This window comes from Ciconia boyciana, chromosome 2, assembly GCF_034638445.1.
Source record: "Ciconia boyciana chromosome 2, ASM3463844v1, whole genome shotgun sequence".
NCBI lineage: Eukaryota > Metazoa > Chordata > Aves > Ciconiiformes > Ciconiidae > Ciconia > Ciconia boyciana.
Window position 1 is genome coordinate 112,171,593 of NC_132935.1, and position 12,610 is coordinate 112,184,202.

The window sequence follows — 12,610 nt, forward strand, 5'->3', positions numbered from 1 at the left end:
CTGTGTACAGATAAGAAGCTGTCTACTCTATGTGAATACAAGGTCAGCTTCTTTAAAGTGCTGCCTCTGTGACAGGATAGGATACATATGAATGAAGTTATAACTACATCTCACATTATACACTGAGCACATATCCAAAACTGCCTAAGGCAAACCTACTGATTTAGTTTCCAGACAGCTGCTCTGCCCAGGGGAGAGGCTTGACAACTCACTGAAGGATGATCACCAGAAAGGTATCAATACAATGTTGTCAGGTTTGAATAACTAGAATTCATTCCTCATAAATGGGCAGCTTTCTACACAGATTCCCACAGATGATTACTATACCTTTACATTGACTAAAATGGCAAGGAAACAGAATCCCTACTCCAGCACTTCCTACCAAGCAGAGCGCCAACTGTGGTCCCTTATAATCACTATAAAACCAAAACGTTTGTGCAGTCAGTAGTTAATCTAGTCATACCACAGTAAGACACTTTTGAAGAATCTAGTAAGGAAATCTACAAATAGAAACTTGTCCAAAAAGAAAGAAAGAAAAAAAAAGTCCTGCAAATGATATCCTTGTTTTCATGTCTTACAGAATCCAGGATGACACAGGCCTTTCTGGCTTCTCTCTTTCCTGTGCCTTGTAAGATAAAGATAGAAAGGAAGCAACTAGTTAAAAAAACAAACCTGTAGGTACGTAGTTCAAGGAGATACACTAGGCAACTAAAGTATCTGGGAGATTGGGTATTCAACATACGAGTCAAGACACGTATCTTGAGGATGGCCAAACTGTTCTTTGGAAACTGAAACCGTACAGTGTGAGAGCGCACACTGCTGCCTGAGAGCACAAAGTTTCTATTCAGTTGATCTGTGAATACATTTGATTTTCATGTCAAATGGGCAATACTTTCAGCAGTGATATTTTATTGCTCAGAACAATATAGGACAATGGGCCCCCAAGACAGTCTAAACAGTCCAAGTGAGTATTATGTAGATAAGGTTCACAGAGTAAGAACGGTCGTCTTGCATTTCCTGAATGTAGAACTCCCCCCCAAAAAAATCTGTATTTTATTTCTTTCCTGTGCATAAGTTCCATTTTCTCCTAGATTGAGCCATTACAGAGCAGAAAGATTTTCTTCCATAACAACCATTTTGGACTTATTTAAGAAGGAGAGTTTCATGCACAAAACAAAACTTTGCAAACAATCCAAGTTCTATTCTTTGTTGATTTTTATTCCAAGACACATCAACTGCAGAAGTATCCCAATAAAACCACATAAAGACAGAAAAGAAAATGACTACACATCACCATTCTTGTGTGGAATAAGCAGTTTGAAATTTCTGAATGATTGACATTATTCTGTTGCCCTCTCCACTGGAAGAAGAAAAAAAAAAAAAAAAGAGCAATGAAAATTTCTGTGAGATTCTCCAGAGGCACGCATTGTTCCTTTGTATGAAAAGCATCTCTGCCAGATGAATCAGGTAAGTAACAACTTACTGCATTCCTCTGTTCCTGTGATAAGACATAAGTGACATGAGTAGGATTTTCTTTGTAAGACTCCTGGACAGGATGAAATTCCACAAGTAAAAAGTATGAGATGCAGATGCTAAAAATAATGCAGAGATATTTATATCTATGACTATACTCATCTTCCTACTACCTCATACCTTTCACTTCTTTGTGAGCTTATACTTTGGTTTTCATAACACATTTCAACTGCAAGGCCTTCGACACGGAGGCAGTTTCCTCATATGAAGGAAATTTTATGCCTAGCACAACAAGAAGTTGATGCTTAAAGAATCTAAGTGATGCTCTAATATAAAAAACATTAATGCCGGGTCTGATGATTTATGGCAATGCATAGGTCAGTCAACAGAAAAGACAATTGGTTAAAACAATAATTTCTTTCCTGTCTTGTGGTTTCAACTTCTGTGCAGAATGGTTGTGCCCTTTGCATATTCTGAAAATATATTGAAGTATACTTGAGAAGACCCTGTGAGTCTTAGGACCAAATCTGGAACAGAAATAATATCATATTCTTGGGGGGGGTGGGGGGATGGGGGGATATCTGTAAGAGCTTGGTTTCTCAGTTTTTAAAGAGACTTTCATCATTATGGCCCAAGAGGAAACAGCCCTATACCTCCTGCTGAAAGTCTGCCTCTGAAAGTGCTGCCCAGTTGTCCAGGTGTCTGATGGCAGGGTGATAAGCTGCCACAGGAAACATCCTGTAAACACGCAGGTTACAATAGACTTTCCCAGGAGAATGAACATCCATTCCGAATGGGCCAATTGGAAGATGAAAAAGTGAAGGTCTAGATCTCACACATGGTACAGGCAAGATAGCTACATTGCTGAAACCACAAGAATGAGGGAAGACCTTATCACTCCAAATGAAAGACAGTAATACAACTTTACTTTTCAGCACAATTATGTAAACCGGATGCTTTTAAGCCCCTGATTTCCTCTGGATAATCATGGAGCAGCTGTGGGTAAACAAGGTGTCTCATTATAGAAACTTGTTTAAAAAAATTGCACTAATTACATGTAAGATACAGCCCAGAACTTCACGTTTGTATTTTAATACTTGAAACCAAGCAAATTGGGATCTGATTACATGCACTATCACAGGAGTGACCTATTCAAACTACATCACTCTGATTAAAAAGCAGATATGCTCAAAGTAGATAATTTCTCATGAAGGGTTCAGCACTCAAAAATCTATTTCTGATTTTGGTTGATTAGAATCTAGAGTTCTTCATCTTTGTGGCACATTGCGAAGTTCACCTCCATAGAAAACCTATGGCAAAGCTTTACAGACAGTTTTACAAGAACCCTGAAAGACATTGTACGCTCAAAAGTAGTTTAAATCCTTTCCTTTGGGTTCTGGTGATGAGCACACAGAACTGAAAACTCAGGCATTTCAGATGATCATGCCACAATGTCAGCACATTATCAGCAAATGAGAAAAACCTTAAAAGAGTATGAAAGTCCTTGCACACCAAACTTTACATCTCTTTTATTAAGAGCTTGTTGCTCAGACCAGAAATAGATTTTCAAAGGTGCTACACATCTTGGTAGTTTCAGGAAAGGGAAAACCCAGCTGTCCATTAATGCTCAATTTTTATGGTTTAAATACAAGGAAAAGTAAGAAAGGTCAATCTAGAGAACACATTCAGGGACAAATTACACTGCTAGTTTTTCAGTCAAGAAGCAACAGGGAATTCAGTGAAATTAGAGATATACTCAAAGCTAAATTTGGCCTTGTAAAAATAATTGCCTTGTATGTAAAAATAATTGGCCTTGTAGAAAAAAAATAGAGCCATTTGCAAAGATATTCTGAACAAAATTATTCACATGAAGCTCAATGAAATAAAAGCTACAACAGCATTCAGTATACACTACTGTGTTAAACAGAGCACTAGAACACTAACAATTGTAAGCAAAAGAAGTACTACTTATGTACATATTTAAGATGCTTTCGACATATATTTTTTATTAAATTTTGGTCAGTGCTCTAGCGTGACTCTGATCAGACTTCCGTCATGCAGAAAGATGACATAAATTATTTAGATCTTGCCTTTATAATATCTATAAAAGGATCTCTCATGTTGACCTAGTCTTCCATGATTTAACACAGTCTGATGCTTTTTAGCAAGACTGCAGGCTCTGTATCACTTCAAAGTTATAATTTATTACCTGTGTGAAAACTCAAAATACAGCAAATGAAAACAAAATAAAGCTGAGGACATAAGAAAAAAACCAACAGTTCGCCACCACATACTTTTTCTAAAACATACAGAAATGCAATTTTCCAAAATGTGACTTTTATTATTTGAACAAATTATACTTCTCTTGCACAGAATATCTTGAAACAAAAAACCCCCTATTTATAAAAATTCACACTGTAATAGTCACATATTAGTTTAGTAAGCAAAAGACAGTATATTGAATAACCAGGATGAGGGACAAAAGTCAGGTTTCAGAGTTCTGTTCTAAACTATATTACAAATGAGCTATGGAAGCAACTATAAAAGCAGTATAATAGCAACAGTGAGGGTTAATTCAAGTTTCTGAAGAGCTTTGCAGTCTTAAGTATAGCTTATGTTAGTAAAGGGAAAAATAAACTCTAGAAAGCATAATATACGTATGGTTACGATCAAAATTATAACCATGCTAGCTGATGGAATGTTAACAGATGAGCCATAAACACACACACGCACACAACTCCACCCATAGTAAATCCACCCTAATTACTGGTTTATGAACAAGAAAATTCAGATTAAAATTGTTTCTAATATTGAGGTAATATTTCTAATATCTACTACAGAAACAGCATACAGAAACACAGGAACCATAGTTTAGATAGGATTTTTTTTTAAAAAAGTTATTCACATGTTGATTAATCGAGCTTAAACCAGAAGATAGCTAAAACAATCTCCTTGAATTTTGTATATCTAGAGAGCTGTCTATGAAAAAAGAAATACAGGATACTCAATGTATGCTTTTCTTTTCATTTTGACTGTGGAAAAACAAAAGCAAAAGGACATAAAAGAATGCAAGCTTCAGTTACTCAGCCAAATGCAGTACGGTGAAGATAAAATGTTTTGTTTAGTCATGGTTTTGGTTTTGCTTATACAAACTTCAGACACTTCAGATCTGTTTTATACTTTCAACATACCAAAGTTCAAAAAGGCTTGCACCAAAAGGTCACATCACAGAAACACAGCAGAATGTAACTCCTTGTGTAGTGGATGCCTGGTTACATTGGGTCATGCAGAGCTGGTTCTAGAAAACATGGCCGTACTGCTATGCCATGCCAACCAGAGAGTAGCACAGCCATAGCTGTGCTGCACGACACCTGAGACAAGAATACTGCAGGACCAAACTCATCCTTGCAGAAAGAGCCGTGATAATTTGCCATCTGTTCTAGCTAATTCATAACAAGACAGCTGACTATGCATAGGTCTGCAATAATTTGCAATCTGTTCTAGCTAATTCATAACAAGACAGTTTACTATGCAGTGGTATGTACTGGAGAAAGTCTCCTAGCTCAAGTAGACATAGCTCTTACAAAAACAACTGATTTTGGTTTTAGACCTGAGGAGGCCTGACTGCTACACTAGCCAGTGATAGTGTTCTGCTTAATGATGGAAGATTTTTGCTTCAGAGTTTGTATGGCCACAAGCAGCAAGTCTTCTAATGTTAGGATCACCACTATCTTCACCACTGGAAAGAAGACAATACATCGAGTTTCCCTCACTTTCTCTAAAAAGAAAGGAGATGGTAAAGAAACTGAGTGGTGTTTAGGTGCAGTTCTCCCAGACAAATGCTGGGAACTGCCCCTCTCAGGATTTAAAGGACTCTGGCCAAAAATTAAGAAATCCAGGCTCTGCCTAGCTAGTTGCGAACATGACTATTTGATGAGAAGTGCCAAAAATTATGAAATAAAGAATAGATATTTTAAATTAAATATATGCCCAAGTCTCCATAAGTTCACATTACTTCGATCAAGAACACAAAACGATCAGCTAGAAAAGAAAAAAATTTTCTTTGCTTACTGGAAGCGTTTCCCATATTAGCCAGAAGTAAGATAAAACTTGCAGTATTTTTTTTTCCTGTGCTCATTTATGTGATGAAGGTCATGTTATTTTAAGGAATTTCAATCCTTCGTTAGTCTACAACTTCATAGTCTACAGACTATGAATTCCACTGGGGAGATCTGAGGTCTGGTTGATTCCTTCTGCCAACCTGTTGTCTCACTGAGCCACTGCGATTTATAGCAAAATCAATAGAAAATGACAAATTTGTAGAACTCCCAGATCTTCATGGTCATTTATATTGTTCTTGTAGACTCACAAGATAAAAATACCAAAATTCAGAGGCAAAAGATTTCAGTTTATAACTCGTGTGGAAGTCAGGTAACCCTTAAAAAAAAGGTTTCTCTGTCAGGTGAAAACCAATCAAGTCATCATGCCAGCTTTAAAGTCATCCAATTTCAGCAAACAACTTTGATCTATTTCAGTGTTCTGTTACTAATCCACTGCTGATGAAGAAATATTCAAAATGCAGAAATGACAATGAACAACAGAACCTTGTCCTACCTAGACACAGACACATTACACAGCAGGTCATGGGAAAAGTAAGTCAGTTCTCAGTCTCATAATACACAAAATCATTAATTCCAAGAGCAAAAAAACCTAATACTTTCTGCTTACCTGATACGGAACAATACTCCCATGAGCCGTACCCCAGCGTTTTGCTTCAACTTTGCCATTAAGGTAATTAGCTGCTACATGAGTGAGACATGCAACCTGGAAATGGAGAAAAAGTAAGGTATTCAGGAAAGCCAAACCTTCATTGACAACTTCTGTGAGATTTCTGTCTATTTCTATGTGCTTCAGACACATAAGTTAAAATATTTATGCCACAAAAGTATCCTTTATATATCACATATTATGTACACTTTTTCAATATGAAAAAATTCAGGCTACATCTGTATCATGGAAGTGCTTGTATAAGTACAACTCAATAAACTCAAAAAATAATACGTGTCCTATAACACTAGTAATGCTAGACAAATCTAGCATTAAACTACCCTAAGAGATAAGACAGTGTTACCCCAAATATTTTGCAGAATGGTCAACTGCAGCAAAGAAAAAATCAGTGTCTTGTCCAAAGTCTAGGGGGAAGCATGATGGATTTGTGGGATAGAACTCACCATTTCCTGAACCTCAATCCCATGCTTAAATCACAAAGCCTTTTCTCAGTTACAAGATTATCTTTGTTTTCTCCTATGCTTCTCATTTTACATGTCCAAGCTATGTAAAATACTTCTGAATTTTTCAGCTCCCCACATGCTCTGTAATATTAATTAAGTGGTAGGCCTTGATCAATCATCTGCCATTAGAAGATAAGGAGAGATTTATCAAGTTATTAGTCAGACAGACAAAACTGGAAAAAGATTAATTTTGTGAAAAGTATGGCACGCTAATTTAGTAACCATAATTTGAGGGGAAAAATATATACTTTGTAAGCGTTAATATATCTTAGGAAAACGAAGTGAACATTTATGATGCAGTAATGCATGAAAATCAGTGGTTCTGTTATAATCAATGGCAGATTCTTTATTTTTATTTCTTCGAGAGAATACAGTGTGTGACTATATCTGAAGCCAAGTAACGCAATAAAGCATTACAGTTAGCATGTAAGGTTATCACTAATTCACTAGACACAATATATTTGTTTTATGCTGTTAACTAGTTGTGCCAGTAAGTGCAACTGCTTGCCTAAATAATAGGCCATGTGACCATTTTTTTTCCAAAAATATTATTTTCTTCATATTTCTCCCTTTAGATGGAAGAAATTTGCTATGATGATCCAAGTGTTTACACTATCCTGTGCCTACTAATCAGTCTAATCTACATCAAAACATGCAGTAATAAATTCAGAGTCCACCATTCACATTCCAATACGTTAATTATATCAGAACTTCTAGAAAAAGAATGCCATTTCATTTTCTTCTCTTTTTTCCATATATGTTGAAAAGGCAACATGAATGTAACATTCTCACATTTAAAGCAAATATTTAACTGTAAATCATAGGTACAGTGATTTAGCCCACCAGAAAACCTAGGAAAATATACAGCAAATAAGAATGTAACTGCTGCCAAAAACTATATCCATATATACTAACTACAAATACAATGCCTTATTCCTGAGTACTGCTGGAAAACACTTCTTAGTTGGATTTCAGCTGCAGCTTATTATAGCCCAGTGTCACTTCATTCAGCTAAAATGTTGAACAATGTCTAGTCTGTCCTTCAGTCCCCAAGAAAATCTCAGCAATTAAGGAAATGGATTTGGGAGTATGTAGAAAGGACTTTTTCTTCTGGTTTGCAACTTTCCTCAGCAACATAGAATGAAACACACCGTTATTACAGAGAGAGTTTAATGAGTCACTAAAGTGTGTTATTTATTAATAACACATACCCTAGACCCATCATTCCTGTCATTTTTCAATTTGAGGTCACAATCCATAGTGATATTTTTTCTACCACAGCAAATGGCTATGCAATGATGATGAAATATTAATCATTAGATATTCCTCTGTATTTATGTGTAACACTACACAGCTGCTGTGTTCTACACAAATTTCACTGACCGGTGAGATGCATCCACTACAAGAGCCATTTACTTTTAAAGACACAAGAATGCCCTCTGTGATACATGCATTTAACTTTTCACACTTCTGGAAGGAAACACTATACCAAACTTAACTCTGGGAAGGACATAGTGAATTAAAACCTAGTGAAACAGAAATCCTAAAATATTGATATTGAATATAATGGAGCCAAGGTTTCATTCCATTTATTGTTTCTATTCTATGCTGTAGAAATAGAGCTGTGAGTTTCATAAACAAAATTCTTCACAAGAAGTTTCACAAGAAAACTTCTATCCTTAAAAAAAAAAATCTTTTTAACACAGTGTTGCAAATTGCTTCAGCTTTCTTGATAAGATGAATATAATTCTTTCAATGGTGGAAAACATACACATCTAGATTTCTCCAAAGCACTTGTTCACAGTACCATAGGAAAAAAAAGAATTAAAACATAATACTTGCCAGGTATTAGAATTGTGCCACTAAAGCTTCTGCTCAAAGATTTTTTTTCAGTAGCAATAGAGAGCAAATGCCAGGGAAGTCAGAAGCTTAGTAAAGACAGCAATTTTGGAACTAAAAGTTTCTTAGACTATAACAAGGCCTCAGTTCAATGTGATACTTAGTCTGAAGAATAATTCCGTTTCAGTCAATGTACTGATCACTTGCTTGAATGCATATGCCTATGTATCCTGCTGAAACTGGTTTACTTATTATTGTATTTTCAATAAATCATGAAGGAAAAAGGCTTTTGGTTTCCTTTAACTTCCTTCTCTGAGTTGGATACCTTGTTCTTAGTCAAATCAGCCAGCCAAAAAGAATTAGTAGTAGTAGTAGTAGTATCACCATCATACAAATAAACTTATATTGACCACATCAAAGTAAATATTTCAGTGCTTTGTGTTTTATGTATAAACACACTTAGTTGAGTGAACTCTGTGGCCTTTTGCCCCTTTCATAATAACTCTCTGATTAATTCAGCAGACTTAGAAGATGATTCTACTTCTACTGTCCCATGAAACTGTTATAGACAGTGCCATGCCTTTCCCTTTCCTCTCTTCCTGGTTCAGTTCCTTCTCTCTGGTCTCTCCGAAGATTTACTCTCACTAAAAAGGCACTATCCAAAAAAATATTTCAGCATATACATTTTACATCCTTAATAAAGAATACAAAGAATTTATCTACCTGTACCTTATGGTTGTCAAGCAAACTGCTGAACTATAAGCATAAAAAAGATATCCCAACTGAACATTTCTACAGACATTATATTCCCTAGAAAAAATGTTTTTAACAAAATAAATCTATTTCTCCAAATTCCCCTGTAATTCAAGACTCAGGACCTCACTTCTAGAGACACTTCTTGCAGTAGCAATATCTATAGTACAATCAATCTCTCAAAATGAAGTTTGGGATCTGTATTACACATTCAGTTAAGTATTTTTCAATCTATATTTAAAACTGCTTTCCTGAAACCTTATAGACCCATTTCTTTTCTCCTTTAATTAAGAGCTAATCCTTAAAAGTAACCTTTGGACTTGTTACATTAAAGCAGATGTAATACAATTATACAGACATCTCTGTATTCATTTGCTTGCAGAGACAGATCTATGCACTGTAAATATGTATTATCAAATATCTACAGATAAGCATTTCATTATTTCACATCAATAAAGGGAACACACACTTCAACATTCCTTTCTGATATTATTGTTGACAGCCAAATCACATATTTGCGTTACATACTTACTTAAACCAGAACAAAAAGAAAGCTGCATTAAGGTCTGAAAAGTTATGCTCAGCTTATGATGGAATCAGACAGATGGGAAACAAGATATTAAAAGCCACAAGGTGAGCAGACAAAGAGAAGAGACAGAATTTCAAAAGATCTTTTTCAAGATAGCACATCAAACATAATTTATTACAATGAGTTCACTGAGTCAATCAATCATCTACATGCAAGTTCAACAAGTGTGTATGAATAACAAAAGACAGGTAACTGGGAAGAGGAAAAAATAACATTTTAATTATATTCTTTACTTTCTTCTCCCTCCAATTTTGTATCTGCTTTCCTGCCACATATCTTAACAAGGCTTTGACTCTTAGCCAGTTAATTTATTTTTTTTCTCATTCTTTGATTACTTTTTCTTAAAGTAGGCATGTAGACTGTCTTTTAGGAACTTTGAGACACAGGCATTTTACGGCAGCACAGATAACTTACTTTACACTATACTACTGAACTAGTAATGCAAATATTAATTTATAACTTTGTAGAAAAAATCATCCTGGAAAATTTCAGTGTATTCTATTGTGCAAAGGCCAATAATCTTCCACTTACACCTTTTCCACACTTCCGATGACATGGAAAAAAGATCTTTACATGAGAAAAATTGAACATAAGACCACAATCCTCATTTGGTGTACACTAACAAAGCTCTCTTAAAATCACTGATCCTATTCTAGTATTTACCTAATGACTGATCTTACTGTTTTACGTGTTTTCCCCTTTCCATCTTGCAATAAATAGTTTGACACTAATAAATCAAGATTCAAGTTGGATTAATTTTGCTTTTGCAGTTACCCCCATCACCCTTCTCATTTATATATTTGTATTGAAGCTGCTTCCGTGGACATGTGCATGGGGTGACCCTCAGCTCTTGCTTCTTGAGTGTTTTTTAAATTAAAAAAACCAAAACATCAAAACCAAAAACCTCTATCTCTACCAAGAAAACCCCACTCTATTTAGAAGAAAACCCCACTCTTCCAGTTGAAGTCTAATTACATTTAGCCACAAGGTTTAATAAGAGTAGAAATAAGTTCTTACTAGTCTGCAATCACCTCATTGCTGCCATGGACAGTGCACGCATGTTTTATGTTACATCCTAAGCATTGACCCAACTGGTTCAGGATGTGGCACCATGCCACAATGAACGGTACTGTTCTACCAGTTTTTAGGCAAGCAACTGTGTTTCAAAACCCTGCAAGAATGAACTGGGCAGCAGGAACCACAGCCTCGCACAGAGGCAAGAAAGCTGCCAAGATTCAAGGCAGCCCATTCCACAGGGCCCCAGCAGGAAGCCACAGCCTTCCCAGGGCCTGTCAACGAACATCACCTTATGTCTGGACATGTAAGGCCTCCCATCTAGCCCGGAGTTGAAAGCTCTGCAGGAGCTAAAAATCAGCTCAAGAGTGCCATACACCCATAGGCCAGGCAGACATCCCTACCTGCAAGTACAGAGCAGAGCCACTGCCCACAAAGGAGCAAGATTTTACAAATTCACTAGTGGTGTCCCTAGAACTGTGCAAGGCAGCAGGTCTGACCTTCTCCTGAATTCACAACTGTTGTCCCATAATCCCTCTCCACATAGTTTTTTCCCTCCCCTTCAAGAGCCAGTAGTACTGTAAGCTGCTTTCAACTGGTGCTTTGCAGACCAGCAAATTCCATGAATGACTTCGAAGAGGCCTGCAAAAGCTAACTAAAAAAGCAAGACTACTATCACGTAGGCCAAGGCTTACTATGAAAGAGTCTACACCCCCTTTAGAAAATGTCTGTGGCCACATTATGAACACTGTGCTCTGGGTAAAAAGTGTTTTCTTCCCAGGGATGCTGATTTCTTTTAATGTGAAGCTCCAGGAAGCGATCATGAATTCACCCTTCAAAAAAGAAAACTCCCGGCATTGAATCATCAGCGAATCGTATAAACCTAGCCACAAAGACAATCTTGTAAAGATAAAATCAAATCCTTAATGACAAAGAACTACAATTTTAGAACAGGTCTCATATTAGGGCCTGTTTTAGGGCCTTCCAACCAGACACTTAAGCAAGTATCCAGCTCCGTGCTAGTAATCACATGCAGCTTGTGGGACTTGCTGATTAAAGTTAGCCACTTGATCAAATAGCACACAGCAAATCACAGTCACAGAAATCATATGCTAGGAGGTGCTTAAAGAACTATAAACAATAAAAAATACATGCAATGAGAAAAACAAAGATAATGTATTTGAAAACCCTATCTTGAACACGGATTCTCAGAGGGGAAGAAAGCTAAAGAGAGCAAAACAGACTTTAAAGTGCATAACTGTGTAGATACTGTTTTTAGCGTGAAAATTATGGCTGAAAACAACTTTTGCTTTATTAAAAAAAATAAAGTTTAGACTACATAAATATAGAGGAACTGAGGCATCTTCAAAAACACAAAGCATTTGCATAGCAGAGAACTGCTGAGTTCAGCGAAATGCAACAACAAAAAGAACTGATCTACAAATGATTTTTTGAATGAGCTATTTAGAGCTTATAAAAGACCAGAATGAACACTTCTGTGCTTCCCACAGCATGGAGATCATCTCCTGATTAAGATTCAATTAGTATTAACAATAGCAAAGATCGATGCAACTAACAGATGTAGGACTTGAAATTTCAAAAATATATTATTCAGCACAGAGTTTCAAGAGAAAGTAAATGTGAGATGGAC

The 12,610-nt window shown here is 36.2% G+C and overlaps 1 protein-coding gene across 12 annotated transcripts in view; it reads right to left on the bottom strand.

The window, feature by feature from the left end:
• The window catches only part of SUGCT (succinyl-CoA:glutarate-CoA transferase), a 336,110-nt gene that overhangs the window by 265,003 nt on the left and 58,497 nt on the right, over positions 1-12,610 (bottom strand). For 11 of the 12 annotated variants that reach the window (XR_012041116.1, XR_012041117.1, XR_012041119.1 and 8 more), the window contains one exon: positions 6,202-6,297. The exons of the other annotated variant lie outside the window; for it this stretch is intronic. Coding sequence is in view for 7 of the 11 variants with exons in the window: in XM_072853549.1 (XP_072709650.1) it covers positions 6,202-6,297 (96 nt within the window). In the remaining 4 variants the exon portion in view is untranslated. The remainder of the gene's footprint in view (positions 1-6,201; positions 6,298-12,610) is intronic. 12 annotated transcript variants of the gene reach the window in all.